This window comes from Peromyscus maniculatus, chromosome 19 (genome assembly GCF_049852395.1).
Source record: "Peromyscus maniculatus bairdii isolate BWxNUB_F1_BW_parent chromosome 19, HU_Pman_BW_mat_3.1, whole genome shotgun sequence".
In the NCBI taxonomy this organism is placed as follows: domain Eukaryota; kingdom Metazoa; phylum Chordata; class Mammalia; order Rodentia; family Cricetidae; genus Peromyscus; species Peromyscus maniculatus.
The window spans coordinates 80,639,185-80,655,605 of record NC_134870.1 but is presented as its reverse complement, the minus strand read 5'-3'; the positions used below and the strand labels follow the sequence as shown (position 1 = coordinate 80,655,605).

Genomic DNA, 16,421 nt, shown 5'->3' with positions numbered 1-16,421 from the left:
TGAATAATCACTTTCTTCCTACTTCTCATTGATTTTTTAATGTCATTTGACTCAGTGGCCTTTCTCATTTGTCTCCCTGTTCCTTAGGCTCTTGTTCCGTTGTTACTCCCTCTCTCACCCCATGCTGTTCCTCTGCTTGCTCGCCAAGCATGAATACCACACACACAATTGATTTTAGCCTAATTCAAACTCCCTGATCTTAAGTGCAGAGGACCAGAGCAGAAAGAACCCTAGCACACAAATACGTTTGGCACAATTGACTCTTATTTATTGTTGGACTCTGTCTTTAAGCTACAAGATAATACTTTAAACTCCATAAGCCTATAAAATAATTATTTGTGGGATGTATTCATGTTATTTCCTATGATGTATGAAACCATTCACTATGTTTTCCTGTTTATTTGCTTCTAATGTGGTCAGTCACTCTCGTCTGGACTGCTGCAGGTTTTCTCCTTTGCCCACATCCCGTTCTCCACAACTCGCAAATCTTTACACAGGGAAAACTTTCCAGACCACAAATCTGACCTTATCTCTTCCTCATTAGAACATTTTTAGTTAACCCCTTTTTCTCCAAACTGGCCTCAAGTCCTAAACATTACACAGAAAGCTGCATCTTTTCCCCCTCTTCCCATATTTTCTTGCCAGCAAAAGATTTCCCACTCTTTCATTGGGCCTTCACAGCCAACATTTATCCACTTAAAAAAAATTATTGCCACTGGTAACTTACAAGTGTTTTCTCCCTTTGTCTAGCTAATTTATATTTACTTTTATAATATATTTTTTTATTTATTCTTCTCTCATGCAATACATCCTGACCACAGCCTCCTGTCCCTCCACTCTTCTCAGCCCCCTCCCAACTTTCTCTCTCCCCCACATCCACTATTCCTCCATTTCCCTTCAGAAAAATGTAGCCCTCCCAGGGATATCAAACACAGCATAACAAGACTCAATAAGACCAGGCACATTCTTCAGGACTTTGAGTAAGAAATGTTTTATAGACTTATAAGAGCACTCATCCAGTTTATCCACATGGATTCTGTGGTGATGGACTCAAAGTAGCAAATCTGAACATGTTGCATTGGAGGTTAGAGTCCAATATATAAATTTGATAGAACAAGGATCTTCAACCATAGTAGACTCTTCAGAATGGGAAGTAAAGTCCATAGAACTCATTTTATTATAATCATCAAAAAAGCTCAGCATCCAAGAGTATCATTTTAGTTTGGTTCTTCTTATGACTTTCTAATGGCACCAAGAGTCTTTGTAGTGGTAATAACATTAGAATAAATTATACTCAGTTTTTTCAAAACACTTAAGTAGATGTAGAGAACAGGAACAACATGGTGGAGGATTTAGAAAGAAGTATGGGCAACAATTAAAGAAAAGTATTTTCTGGCCAAATTGATTGGAAGAATTCTTACCTGAGTACTTGTACAAATATATGGCTCTGGAGGCCCCATGGGACTGGACTAGGCCCTCTGGATACTGGAGACAGTTGTTTAGCCTGAACTGTTTGAGGGACACCCGGGCAGGGGAATTGGGATTCATCTCTGGTGCATGAGCAGGCTTTTGGGAATCTGGTGCCTGCGGTGTGGCACCTTGCAGTTTGGTGCGGCAAGGAGGGGCTTGGACCTACCTCAGCTCTGTGTGCCGGGTTCTGCTGACTCCCTATGGGAAACCTTGAATTGGAGGACGTGGGGGTCGGGGGTTGGCTTGGGAGATAGGGCTAGGGGGTGGGAGGAGGGAGGAGGTGATATCTATGGGTGGTATGTAGAGTGAGTAGAAAATTTCTTAATAAAAAAAAAAATTTGTGAATACATTAAAAATGGAATTAAAAAAGAATATAAAAAAGGATATATGATGACAGCAACAAAGTCTTATAAGCTAATTTTCTCAGAAGAGGAAGTAGACATGTTACTGTTTGAAACTGCACGTGGTTTGGGGGTTATTTATTTTTTATATTTATTTAATTAGTGTGTGTGCATGTGTGTGTGTGTGTGTGTGTGTGTGTGTGTGTGTGTGTGTGTGTGTATTTATCTATGGGTAGTAGGTTAGAAGGGCTGTTGGATTCCTTAAAGCTGAATTACAAGTCTTTGTGAGGATGTGAATGCTAGTATCCAAACTCCAGTGCTCTGATGGAGCATGTGCTACTTAAATGATGAACACTTTCTCCAACTCTGGTTTTGTTTTTTTGTTTTTTTTGTCTTTATTTTTTTAACCATATTGTCTGTGGCAATTTCATCGATGAATATAGTGTATTTAAATCATTTCTGCTCACTTCCTCTCACTTAGCTATTGCTGCCTGGAGGGCGGGGGTGTCAGCGTCCAGCAGCATAGGGCGCTAAGGGAAATCCAGAGTCAGCACATACTAGACTTTTTTATCTGAGGGGTTTAGGAAAAAAAAGACACTCACACACCCTCTTGATGGTTTCCTTCTTTATTTTTTCGTAACCTTCTATGTTCTTTTTCTACTGTATACTTTTTTTTACAGCTTATATGTCCCAACAAACATTTTTAAGCAATACAAGAATTGCAATGTGATTACATTCTATTTTTTAAGTCAATGATTATAATGAATGCAGGTAAAAGCATGTTTTCTTCTCATTTACATGATTAAACATTTTACATATTACAGGTGGAAAACAAATTATCCCAAGAACTCACATATAATCATACCCAAGCAACTTGTTATAGATTAACAGTGTAGGCAAGCAAAGTATTCTTCTCAGCCAGGTATTTTACTGGTAGGCTGCGTTTTGCACTTACAAAGAAATGGCCAATCAGTTTATTACTTATTTAGAAAGGTAATCTTATAAGAAATCTTAAAGTAATCACAAACCTAAACTTTTATATATGGAAAAGAATCAATCAGTTCTACTTTAAATCTTTGGGGTGCATACCCACTCATTAATAGGTTTTTATATCAGGAGACTGAGGGCAGAAGAAATGGGTATAAGGAATTAATCATTAACTGATCCTAGCAAGAAGTGTTTCAACTAGTAATAATTGGGCTGCTTTGTTCTTGTTTCCTGACCTTAACAAGTTCCTCATTCAACTATGTGCCTTTCTAAAATTTTAAATTGTCTTGTTGGGTTTTCACCTCAAAGCTATTTGACAAAAACATCTTAGTCTAACTTTAAGTTATTTTCAAAGCTTTGTTTCAGCTATGTTGAACCCCAAAACCTATGAACATATCTCCCAGCATTAAGATTAGAATTTAAGCCAGCTGGGCTACTGGGACTCAGTTGTTTTTCATAATCATTAATCTAAGCCACAGTCTATATGGTTCCTCAATAGTAACTCAAATGTTCCAGCTGTGTGACACTTCCTTGTTTATGGTTTTTATCATCAAAACTATTTAAACTAACATTACTATTATCAATTAGACAGCACAGCATAAGAAGAAAGCATCTTCATAGTAATCCACAGGTAAACGTGCATGCCCAGTAGAACAAGATGTTTGCATGAGATAAACACACTACATTACAGGCAGTGGGGATCTCCCCACACCCATTCGCACCATGCCAGATACCAGGGAAAGATGGCAGTGGCAAACATGTAAAGGCACAGCAGAGGCAAAAGACATTCTGGAGTCTGTGGTCTCTGGGCCTTGCCTATTCAACATTCACCCATCAGAGATTCGCCTCCTGGTGGGCTGACAGCGGAACTTCAGCTGCCACCTGCTGCCCCTCTGACATGGGCATTGGCACTTCGCTCCTCCCAGACTTCCCCAATTCACACATGCTCCTATAAAATTCAAGTCTCCTACATCTTTACTTTTGTATAACCCACTGAGAATTATTAGTTCTGCCCAAATGCACATGGATGTAGAGCTGGATCTTCCACAAGACCAAGTGCAATCTACCTTGTGTCACACCACTAAAGAGAATGAACTCCCCTCCCACAGTGGCCATCAACTGCCAGTAGTTCTCATTTGGAGTAGGGCCTCATGAGACTCCTATCCATGCTGGAGTGTTGACTGGCCAATCTTGTGGAGACAACCATGGCTACTGTGAGTTCATGAGTATGTTTTACAACTGAATCAAGTTCAAAAAATTGAAACTTAGCAAGGCCGGTTTCAGACATATGAGGCTGGGGAGTGGGGGTGTGGGGAAGCAGAATTTAAAATGATGAGAGGTCACTGGTGATGATCAGCACAGTATTTTATAAGACTGATAGTGAAAGTCTTTTCTAAGAACCAGGACTGAACTAAGTAGTATAAACCCAACAACTACACCACAATCCTGAGGCAGCATTGCAAAAACTTGCCTTGAAATGTAATGTGGTAAGTTTATTTTCACTAATTAAATTCAATTACGACCTTTAGGAATGTTTAACCTCTAACATAAAGGGTTATCTGTGAAAGCGTCCTTTCTACACTGTGCACCTTGTTAATATTTCATGCTCATAAAACAGCAGTATTGATTTTTTTTTATATTCTTCCATAACTTAGTGCATGTTCAAGCATAAATGCCCATAAATTCTTCCCATTCCACTTTTTAAGAAAACAAAAAGTAACTAGTAAGTATTTATCAAATACAAGAATGATGTTTCACTGTATACACACCATGGAATGAGCAAAGCTAGCTAATTAGTATGTATCATCTATCTCACATACTTACTTTTGTGGTAAGATCATTTACCAACAATTCTGATTTTGTTTTTCTGACACGTGATGGCAGGACCTTGTGCATGCTACAAAACTCTCGGCCACTGAGCTACCTCCCAAAAGATTGCTACAGGCACAATGCTGTATAATAAATCTCTTTAATTCTTCCTCGCTACTGAAATTTTGTCTCACATATTTTACAGAAACATTAGCACACTGTGCATAGTATTTCCATCTTGTGTTCTCAATTAGCAATATATTTTAGAAATCTATCTTTAGTAGTAGTAATAATAATATTCACTTAATAACATCTGCATTACAGGTACTCCTAAGAGTTGTATGTATTATCTCAATGTTCAAAACACACAATAAAAACACTCTAAAAATACTGTGGCATCATTCTATTTTATAGGTGAGAAACTATTAGTGCTGTTAGTTCCACTACTTCTAGTTTTGTTTCTTTATGTCTTATGGTTTATTTGTTTTTAAAATAAAATTTTGCAAGGCTAGAGAGAGATGGATCTCTGGATAATAACGCTTGCTGTGTAAACAGTAGGAAGAGAATTAGAATCTCAGCACCCACATAAAAAGCCAAGTGTGACCCCACATGGGCCTACAAGAGAGGAGAACTGCAGGGGCTCACTGGTCACTGGCATAGTTCCAGGCTCAGTGACAGAATGTGACTCAAACGATAAGGTATACAATGACAGAACAGGACACCCAGTATCGATCTGTGGCCTCCTCATACATACACAGGCCTGCATACCTGCACAGGCATATGCATACATATCACACACATACATAATACACAGAGAGTATTTTCACATCAGTCAATCACATTTTGACTGGAAATTCCTTTCCTTCTCTGAGTTTATGTACTAGGTCTTTTACATTTTTACATTTTTTGTGTTGTACTATTACCATCCTTTTATTTAAAAATGGGAACTTAAATGATTGTAGATGGAGACATAGATTCACATAGGTTTTTTTCTTCTTAATGATAATTATCTAGCACAGTTTGTAGGAAATCCCAGTTTCCTTACTATCTGGGATTCTATTTGGTCAGTTACTTGACAAATTCATTCAGTCTATTTCTAGACTTTCTATCATTTCTAAGTTTGACTCACCAGAGTTCTCAGAAAGGATCTTTCCATAGTTAAGAAGTACAATACCACCATTGTTAAGTGATAATAAATATTAAATCATGAGCAGAATAAAAGTGTTAATTGGTTTAAATTGCTCTGAAGAAAAACTGTGGTATTGAGGATTTCATGACTGTCTGTAGTTGAATGCTAAATTTTAAATCCTAAAGAGAAATACAGGAGTGTAAGGAAATCTGCTTTGGTTCTATTTCACTGCTGACAACTTTGTGGGAGATAAGTCACAATTTTTCCTAGAAACTTACAGATAATTACTTTAATTATATTCTGGAGGGTGAAATTAAGACAAAGTCTCATGTGTCCTAGGCTGGCTGTGAACTCTCTGTGTAGCTAAGAATGACCATGAACTTTTTCCTGATTCTCTAGTTTCTTCCCTCCGAATGCTAAGGTTACAGACTTAGGTTGCCATAGCGATTTATGTGGTGGTGGGAACTGAACCCAGGGCTTCATCAATTTTTATTTTTATTATTTTTTTCATTTAACATATTTTATCATATGTTATTGATATTTAACATATGATAAAATATTACCATATATTTTATATATTATTATATGATATATATCATATATGATATATCATATTATCATATAAACATAATATATTTAATCCTCAAACTCCTCCCAGGTACCTCATACCTCCCTACCTACTCAACTGCATGTTTTCCCTTTCTTCCTCTCAAAGAAAAATCTAAAAGTTTGTCTATATTTGTCTTTTTTATTAAAGTTTACAAAATAATGAGTTGAATTATGACAATTTCATATGCACATATCATTATATCTTACTCATAGGCACACCCCTACCACTCAGTCTTTTTTCCATCTCCCACACTCACCAATCTCCTCCTCTTTTACTTGTCATTTGGGAGAAAAATTGATATTTTTAAATCTCTACTTCATAAAGAGATTTTTTTTTACTTAAAGATAAAGGAAAGGATAACACTGGCTACAGTTTGGTGATGGAGGGTTTTCTCAAGGAAATCTGTCTCTACTGCTCTATATGTTAAGGTTATTTATCTCCTTGAGGCCAACTACATAAAGCAGGAAGAAAAGTGCATCATTTGGAATGTAAGTTCTTATGAACAGACACAGTCTCACACAGTCTTGATACTCTGTGTTTATTAGACCATAACAGAAATGAGACCAAAGGTTGCAAGTTTGAGTCATTATGGAAGCAGGGATAAAGATAGAGGAGAAGTTCTCAGAGATTTCCTCAAGAAACAGAATCTAAAATGTACCCCATTCAGAGAAAAGTCTGAAACTTTCAGATTCTGATCATGTTGCAATACTCTTGACAGTCTAGCATATGCTAGATGTCTCAAATGGTACTGTGCCCAAAATAAACCCTCAGCATCATAAGGGTTTTCTATGAGACTCACAAGACAAAGCTGTTCTACTCAATATGGTTGACTACCATGCAACACACATTAAAGCCAGTGAATGAAGAGATGAGGTGATGGGGCACAGACTTCTAGAATGGGATACAATTCTCTCTGCAATGACGGGGAGCACATGTGAAGTGTTGACAAACAAAGACTTTGAGCCTTAGCATTCAAGCTTGAGCCTTAAAATTCAAGTCTTCCCTGAAGGGCCCCCATGTAGACAGACCCTGAGATTTAACTCCTTCAGCATCAAAATCGCCTACCTCCCAAGTCACATCATTGTCCAGAAACAGAATATCCCAAGAACCATCTGAAGACATTCTTTACTATGCAATGAAGGAGGAAGGTTTGGTAACCTAGATGTGCCAAACAAGCCTTGCCCTGATCATTAGTATCTTCATGAGCCAATAAATACATTTGACCTTTAAAACTAGTGAACAAATTTTGTTGGCCCCATTTTACAGATGAAAAGTCAGAGTCAACAGTTTAAAACTGTGTTCAGGTCAGGCCTCTGTGGTTCATATCATAGTACATCCACATTGTGGTACTTAAGTATATTATATAGAACTTCTTAACCAATGGTTTTCTCCCCTCTGCTATTTGGATAGTCTCAGAAATAATGTTTGTTTTCTCTCCTTTTTAATTCTTAATCACACAGCAGTGCCTAATTTACAAATAGGTGATAAATGTATATGACAATCCATGACCTGAAAGTCCAAATTTATGCTGTCATCCCCAGAGTCCCAGACTGATATAATTTCCTTCCTAATAATGATCAGATAAAACAAAACAAACCTGCAAGCAAGTGTATCTACCCTACTAACCTAGAATTTTATAAGGTTCCAAACTATTCTTCAGTGCTGAAGGAGACCTTCAACAACTTAATTTAGGTAAAGAGGGGCTGGAGAAAGCTCAGCAATTAGTGTCTGCTTTCTCCAGAGCACCCAAATTCAGTTCCCAGAACCCATGTCAGGCATCTCTTTACCACCTGTAACTCCAGCTCCAAAGGAGCTTATGCCTTACTATGGACTCTGAGGATGTAGCCTGTATGCAAACATGTGATAACACTTGTACAGAGACACACTCATATACATCATTAAGTTTTTTAATTTAATTAAAAAGTATTATTCTGTACAAATATCTTAATTGTGAAGAGAGATAATACCCTCATCTTTAATTATGAACAAAACCTTTAGTATGGAATTAGGCCAAATACACAGCATCCATGTTTTCACCTTTTCACAAAGTAAATGCACCACTAAATGTCTTTATTGTCAAGTTGGTGGGCATAGAGTTGAGATGCTCAAATGCAATGACCACCTCTGAGCTCTTCCCACTTTATGGAAAGAGTAAGTTGAGTCTCACACTGTTCATATGAATATGTAGAACTTTGTTAAGATACATATTTTAAGTCAGAACAATGAATAATTCTCCACTGGTACAGGTATTGCTGTCTTGAGGCCATAATTTGAAAAGAAAGTCAAAAAGCAATATAAGTTATTGTATCCTCCTTAGTCTGTTCTATAGTATTGACTTGCTATCATAACACTGTTTAAACCGATAAGAAAAACTCTACATTTCTTTTCCATACCTTCCTTCAGACAGAACATGCTAAGGCAAGGACTCCTAAACTTCTCAAATCAACCTGACTGACAAAAACAATAAGCTTGAATCCATCATATAAAGAATCTGTACTTTGCCTGTGGTTGATATAATCACAGTGCAGAAGCTCTTTGTATTTAATGTTTCTTTACTTTTTATAATACATTCAAATGCTTGTTCCTTTCTCAAAGTAAGTGAATGGTAGTTATTTCCAAAATTAGGGAAACCCTCCTGTAATCATTCAGAGTCCCACACTGCACAGAATTAAGTCTTGGGAAGTGGACAGGCATCAGCACTTCACAACTCAATGACTGAGTGTGAAATAACAATTTGTGCCTTCATTATCTCATTTCTTGAGGCTAATAAGCAGTGTTCTGCACTTGACAGTGAACAAAATCTCCACCTCAAACAAGATGTGCCCAGGACTTATCAATGTTTTTTCTGTGGCTTTTGCATTTCCAAATACCCCTGCATCAACAAAGATAGCCCATTTGTTTCACTTTGTGAAAACTCTTGATTTTTCCCCAGGACTTTCCATTTCATGCCGTGTGAATTTTATTAAGATTGCTTTCACAGAAGCTAAGTACTGGTTGGATGGGCCCGGAGGGATGGCAGTCACAGCCTGGGCAATGTCGGAAGTCTCTTGAGACATTTCTTTGCTACTAAAATCCCCTTGGAGAGTCATAGGGAAGAATCCAAATTGTCCAATAGTTTTTGTCTCATGAATATTTTGACATTGTAACCTGGAAATCTTTCAATGATAGTAACTTAAAACTGGCAGCATAGAAACGTAGCTAGGTCTTCATATTAGATTCTATTATCACATGGATATAGATACTCTTCAGTTATAGGCTAACGCTGGGCTAAAGTACTAATTAAAATAAGATTTTATTTTATAATTAGTCTTTATTAATAAAACTATCTGTAAATCTATTGTCTAATAATTTTCAATGAAGACTATCTTATCAAGTGATTATCATTAAATAACTGAAAATGAACTTAAATTTTGATATTTCTACTAGAATACCTAGTAAGAATTTCATTGTTATTATATGTTGTTACCATAGCACTAACTATATTCTTCTTCCTAATTCATAACATAAAAGCATAACTGTTTGTTTCATGCAAAAATAGATCAACTCAACCTTTCCCTATGGTAGATATTTTCTCGATGACCTCTAAACTTTAATTATTATTAGTTCCAAACTTTATGATCAACGTAGCTAACAACTTTTAACACTCCGAGTATATTAAGCAACACTGTAAACTGTTTGCCAACTCTTTTACATTTAAGGTTGTTTGACTTGGTTCTATTATTCCAATTTTGGAAATATTGCAGAGATAGGTAGGTGAGCATCTTGCCTAAATTTACACCCCTGCTACTGTCAGAATCTATGTTAAAGTCAAATATTCTTAAATTCAAATAGGGTATGTGTGATAGACATTAAAACTCCTTTTCTTTGCCCAAAAGGTAAAGCATATGGTAGCTATCTTTGTGCGTACGGAAACCCCGCTGTCAATATTCAGACTTCCACACTGAGCATGTCTAAATCCTTTTCACTTGTTCCTGCACAGTTTGAAAAGCTTTTAAAAACTTGAGTACACATGAATATTCACCTTTAGTTCCCCCTAATGTGCCATTTGGAGATGCATGTATTGAATGATTTGTCCAAGAATGAATTAGCATGGAGGAGGAAACCTGAGAGTAAGAGCATTTTTTATATAGAAACTGTTGACATACTTGAATCCACAGAGACCCATCTCTTTATCTCTTTTTTTCACAGGATGTGTGACACAGGAGAAGGACTATTCACTTTTCAAACAAGGGAAGGAGAAATGATCTATCAGAAGGTCCACTCTGCAACACTGGCCATAGCTGAGCAACATGAAAGATTAATGCTAGAAATGGAGCAGAAGGCCCGGGTAAGGCTCCATCCCTGTAACCTAATGCTTGTAAATGAATCTCCCTGGGCTGATGCATACTATATTTCTATGAGTCTATTTGTGCAGTGAATGGTGTCTACCCATGCTCTGCCCATTACCAAACCTCTAATGTCTGCCAATATCCTACTCACTATATCAGAAGTTATTTTTGTCCAGGACTTAGAAGACCTGCTCTCCATATATCTGTGCATGACCTGTTGTATTGGTTACCCAAAGCTGTGTGCATTGCTAGAGAATGAGGCAAGAGTTGAAATTTGTTACTTACACTTGTTTTAAGTGTCCATATTATCATAGAAGAATTTTATTATATTTTCATGAATAAAACATTGAGAATTATTTCAATAGACTACAATTATTGGTCATGAAAATGAAACACAGGATCATGTTTGGGCTCCAAATTCACTGCCCAACATCACTGCTCACAGATTGTACTCCTGGGCAGGGTACTAAATCTGTAAAAGTCTCTCTCTCCTGTGCAACAGAGCTATAGTAGTTCCATTTAGTTGCCTGATACATACACATGCTCATGAAACACTTCAGCTTATGATGGTGACAGCATACATGTTGGTTTTGAATACTTGAAACATTGCAATATCTGTGAAAAAAGCAAGTTATTCAGCCTACATGTTGTGACAGCTTATCATTCACACTCTTTCAAGGATGCCTAACAATCTTGAGCCAATTTTCTTTTAAATAAAAAATCATTAAATCAGTTGGGGCTGCTGTATGCTTATCACAGTCTGATAAACCTGGGGAAAGAGTCAGACAGTTATCACTAAAGACTTAGAGATGATGGATACCTGTACAAAAATCTCAGACATTCTAAAGTTGTGGTGTGTTCCCTCTCTATGAGTCTCAGATGCTCAAACTGTGGACTCAGTGAGGCTCAACAATGGAATTCATCAAATCAAATGTAAAGAGAGCATTTGAATGAGATTCCATATCAATTTTACAGGTATGCTTTTCTGTGAAGCTTAATGCTAGTAAAATTAAATTACTTCCTATCTAGTCCATTCTTCAGAATAAGCTAATCTAACACTTTTCTGAGAGCAGTCTACCTCAGCTTGGTAACTTCTCAAGAACACTAAGTTCCAAAACTGGGAGGGTTCCCAGTCTCCAAGATATTATTTTCCCCTTTAATATACCTCCTCTAAAAATATAAAACTTTCCAACAAGCATGAAAGACCATTTCAGCACTCTGTCTGGTCCCTGTTTTCAATTTAAAATAAGATAAAGTTCTGTGTGAAAACTAGGCAAAGTACAAAATAGGTGTTAAAATAGTATCTAAAATCCTCTAAGATACAAAAAGTTGGCACTGTATTTACTATATGTACATATCTACTATAAGAAAGAATGGTGACAGTGAATTTCTAATTTGTTTTGTTTTCAAACCAGGCCATGTGATATTACTATTTAAATTATTATGTACTTTCATATACTTTCAAAGACTTTTGAAAGATTAACTAACCAAAAATTCTATAATCAATGGATGCCCTAAACATAAAGTTTACAGGCAATTGAAAGCATTTACTCTTACCTTTTTAATGATACATGATTTATGAATTTATAGACTTGCACAAAATACAATAAAAATAGTGTCTCAGCTGCCATTTCTTCCTGAAAAGAAGAAATTCAACAGGATCTTCTAATAACATTTGGTTGTTAAAGCTGGTTTTACCATTATTAAGAGTTCTTCACTAGAGCCTCCTCAGCTGGTGTATTTTGATATGTCTCCATTCATCTAAAGCAAGCCATTTTTTTTATTGTCACTTAAAAGGGCTGATGAGATAGTTCAGCAGGTAAGGGTGCTTGTGGTGAAGTCTGACAACCTGAGTTCAATTCTTGGAACCCACATAGTGAAAGGAAAGAATCAGTTCCTAAAATCTGTCCTCTGACATCCATCCACGTCATGACAGGTGCACATGCATGCACACTCATGCACACACATAAGAAATCCTCAAAGAATTAATGCAAATATTTTAAACACAGCAAGAAAAGAAGAATTTTGCTTAGGGTACATTGGAGAATTAAGCCAGTATACTACATTTTAAACTGGAGCTATTTCTGATACATTACTAATATTTATCTCATTGATACAATTATTTAATTTAGATATTTAAATAGAATGGCATATCTAGAATCCATTTCTATCTCGTAGATAACAATCTTCTTTCTAGAACTATAGAAAGTCATCAAATTTCATTTCCAAAAGATGCTCTGCTATCAAGGCACCATATTGCCCAGGGGAATGTTGACCTCCCTTGTAAATGAAACCATCCATCAGAGGCTCAGAGACACATGCTCCATGTTACACCCTGCTGAATTTGAATACAGTTCTACCCATGATAGACAGGAAAGTCACAGATGTCCCTAAACACACAGACATTTATTTTGGAAGATCTCAAAGGGAGTGAGAGGAGGAAGGATATAGGAACCTATTTTTTAATTCTTTTTGTGTTGTTTAACTGGCATTATAGACATGGTAAAATGCCTATGGTTTAAACAATAACCGAGGAAAACATGAATGAAAGAAAAATGTTTTCCTGATACATTATCAAATAGAAGTAAATAAAAGAAAGGTATTTTGAGTAGTAATTTCTAAACTTGTGATATCACAGGTAACTTAAAAGCCTATTTGAGATCTCCTCATACAGAAATTTATGCTTTATACTTTTGTAAAAGAAATCAATATTTATCTGGGCACATGCCTTTAATCCCAGCACTTAGGAAGCAAAGGCAGCTATTATGAGTTCAAGACAAGCCTAGTCTACAAAGTGAGTTCTAGGACACCCAGGATGTTATACAGAGAAACCCTGTCTATAAAAAGAAAATAGAAATATCAATATTTAAAATGATTTTTTTCTGAAATCCTTATTTTCATTGTCACAGGGAAGACAGGATAGAAAGAGAAGGGAGTGAGCTCTGCAATAAAGTAATTTAAATAGCCATAGAAACTGAATGAACTCACCCTTCTCCAATTAAACTTTTCTGAAGCACTTACTAGTCATTCATCACCACTCATCTATGAAATGATCTTCTATCTAAATAGTTACATGATGTGCTCTATCAGCAAGTAGATAGCATGCCAGTCTCATAGGCAGTTGCGTGATCTGGAAAGCACTACCATATTGCATCAATTCCAAGATGACAGATTTGGTTTTGTTTCTTTTTCCTTCTTCATTTTAGCAGCTCTCACTCAAATGTAAGCCATAGTTTGAGTGGCAGAACCAATCATTTGTAGTGCTTAGTATAATAAAGGTTTGACTTAAAATGGATGAAATTTTAGAGCATATGAAATATAGTGATAGTTTTTATAGGTGGCAAGCATATACTCATTTATAACTTTTGAAGGAACTACAAGGACTCCCATATGGGTTCTATTCTTAGCAGTTTGGCTTCCACTGCAGGATTACATTAAAACATTCTTCTTGGACACATTCTGAGGGAGTTCTATCAGAATGAGAAAGATAAAGTTTTCCACAGCAAAAGTATGAAGAACTTGGAAGCATCTTACTATGGTGATGCACAGAACATCTTTAACATACTTGTCTGGGTATAGTCGCAGAAGCTTTGAAAATTCTAGGAATCATATGCATATGCATGGGGCAAATGATTTCTTTTAAAACTAATGCAAAAGCTGGAGAGAGGCTCAGCAGTTAAGGAGCACTCACTGCTCTTGCGGAGGACCAGGGTTCAGTCTGCAGCACCCACTATTGCTTGTAACTCTAACTCCAAGGAATCTGGTACTTTCTTCTGGTTTCCATGGGTACTCACACATACACACACATATATGCACAAACACACATGTGTGTATACACACACACAAGTAAAAATGAAATGAATCTCTTTAAAAGAGTAAATGCAAACAAATTTACTTTTCAAAGTTCAAGACTCAACTACTCAACATTAATAATAATCATAAGACAAGAGCATCAGTTATTAATGACAATAATAAAGTATCTATTTTGAAATGTCAAAAACATATCCATGAAATTTTTCTCCTTTTGATATGCATTGATTGTAATTAACCAACACGACTCAATTAAAATATACCACTATGGTCAATAATGAATGTAAACTTATGACCCTAAATAATCACTTTACTTATTAGTGTTTCATTTCACTAAAAACACTAAAAAAAAAATAGTTAGTTTTTTATAAACATACATGATAGAATATATGCACATGAAAATCACACATTTTCTCAGAAATGAACAATAAAGTGGACATGGCAGAAACCTATATGTAACTTATCTGGTCACTGAGGCTATAATACAGTATTGACACAAAAAGATACTTCACTCTCCTTTAACATAGAACGAGTTGTAAATAGTTCAGATGCCACTTTAGAGACAATGTGTGCATGAAGTTTAGAGAGGGGAGGAGGAGGATAGATATTTCTTACTTCTAATCAATCAAAGCTGTTACTATATAAGAAAAGGGGCTGCCTAATACAAAAGATCATTACTTTCATGTTGAAGGTGTGTCTATTCCTTTTATTTTATCGCTGGAGCTAAATAACAATGAGAAACCCTTATCAGATACTTTTCTTAAACGAAACAATAGATTCCAAAGGTTAAAACAACTCAGCATACAAATATAACATTGCAAGTTCAAGGCTACCTTATTTCAAAGCAAACAATCAAAGGCAAATAAATCTTAAGAAAAGTCAAGATAGCATTTGATGGGTGAGAACGGGTGAGCTGGCATACACCTAGAATCCTGGCACTTGGGAGCCTAAAACAGGACAATCACAGATTCAAAGGCATTGTAGCAAGTTCCTATTTGACAAAGTAAATTCCGTGGGAGGATAACCAGTCTTCTTTTGGTGAAGGTAATCGCATCTCTGTGTCCTGTGGTGTTAGGTGAAAGCACCTGTGGTATGTGGAAGTGGCATTCACTAGTGAGACTAAAGGAGCCACGTGGTATGAAGCAGCTTCTTTATCTACCTCTTCCTATAAGAGGTTGTGGCAATAACTAATTTTGGAAAGTTAGTATACAGACAGGGCTTTCTTGAAAACTTGGAGATAACAAATTCATATAGAGGCTAACAAAGAGAAATTAGCTACGTGTGTAAATGGGATAAAAAATGCATCTTATCCCAGCTTTCAGTACTGAAAATTACTTACAGAAAGCATTATCTACTTCAAGTTGTAAAGGAGCAAAATTGTGATGTAAACAACCTTGAGGTTTAGTGTGTAGCATGTATTTATCAGTATCCTTATGTTAAAAGAGTAGTTCTGTAAATACATCCACCCTCTAATTTACACTTGGGATACTCTAAGGATATGCAGAAATTCTTTAATCACTGTGCTGTTGGAGACAAAACATAAGGCCTCCCACACCAACCTTTATCTCAAGGCTTTTTTTTTCCATTCTTTTTATTTTGATTCGGGGTTTCATTAATTGTCCTTGGCTGGCCTTGATCTCAGAAACTTCCCACCTCGGTGTCTTGAGTAGCTCAGATAAGCATGGAACACCAACCCTGGCTTGAATGCACATGTATTCTTAAAAGTATCATTGATTTTAAAAATAAAAGAACATTGTTAAAACTACTTCTTTTAATGCCATTAGTCTAATGTTAGAGTTTGTTTTATATTTTTTCAAATTACCTAAACGTAATTTGTTAGTATATAATTAAAACATACAGTAGTAACAATCACTGTTCCAAGCTAAATTAAAATAATATTCTATGAAGTTCAAATGAATGACATCAAACAATTTCCA

General features: G+C 36.1%; 1 protein-coding gene across 1 annotated transcript in view; it reads left to right on the top strand.

Annotated features, from left to right (window-relative positions):
• Dok6 (docking protein 6) overlaps positions 1-16,421 on the top strand; it is a 417,131-nt gene that overhangs the window by 320,200 nt on the left and 80,510 nt on the right. Inside the window, exon 6 of the mRNA XM_006989960.4 lies at positions 10,535-10,673. Coding sequence (XP_006990022.1) covers positions 10,535-10,673 — 139 coding nt within the window. The remainder of the gene's footprint in view (positions 1-10,534; positions 10,674-16,421) is intronic.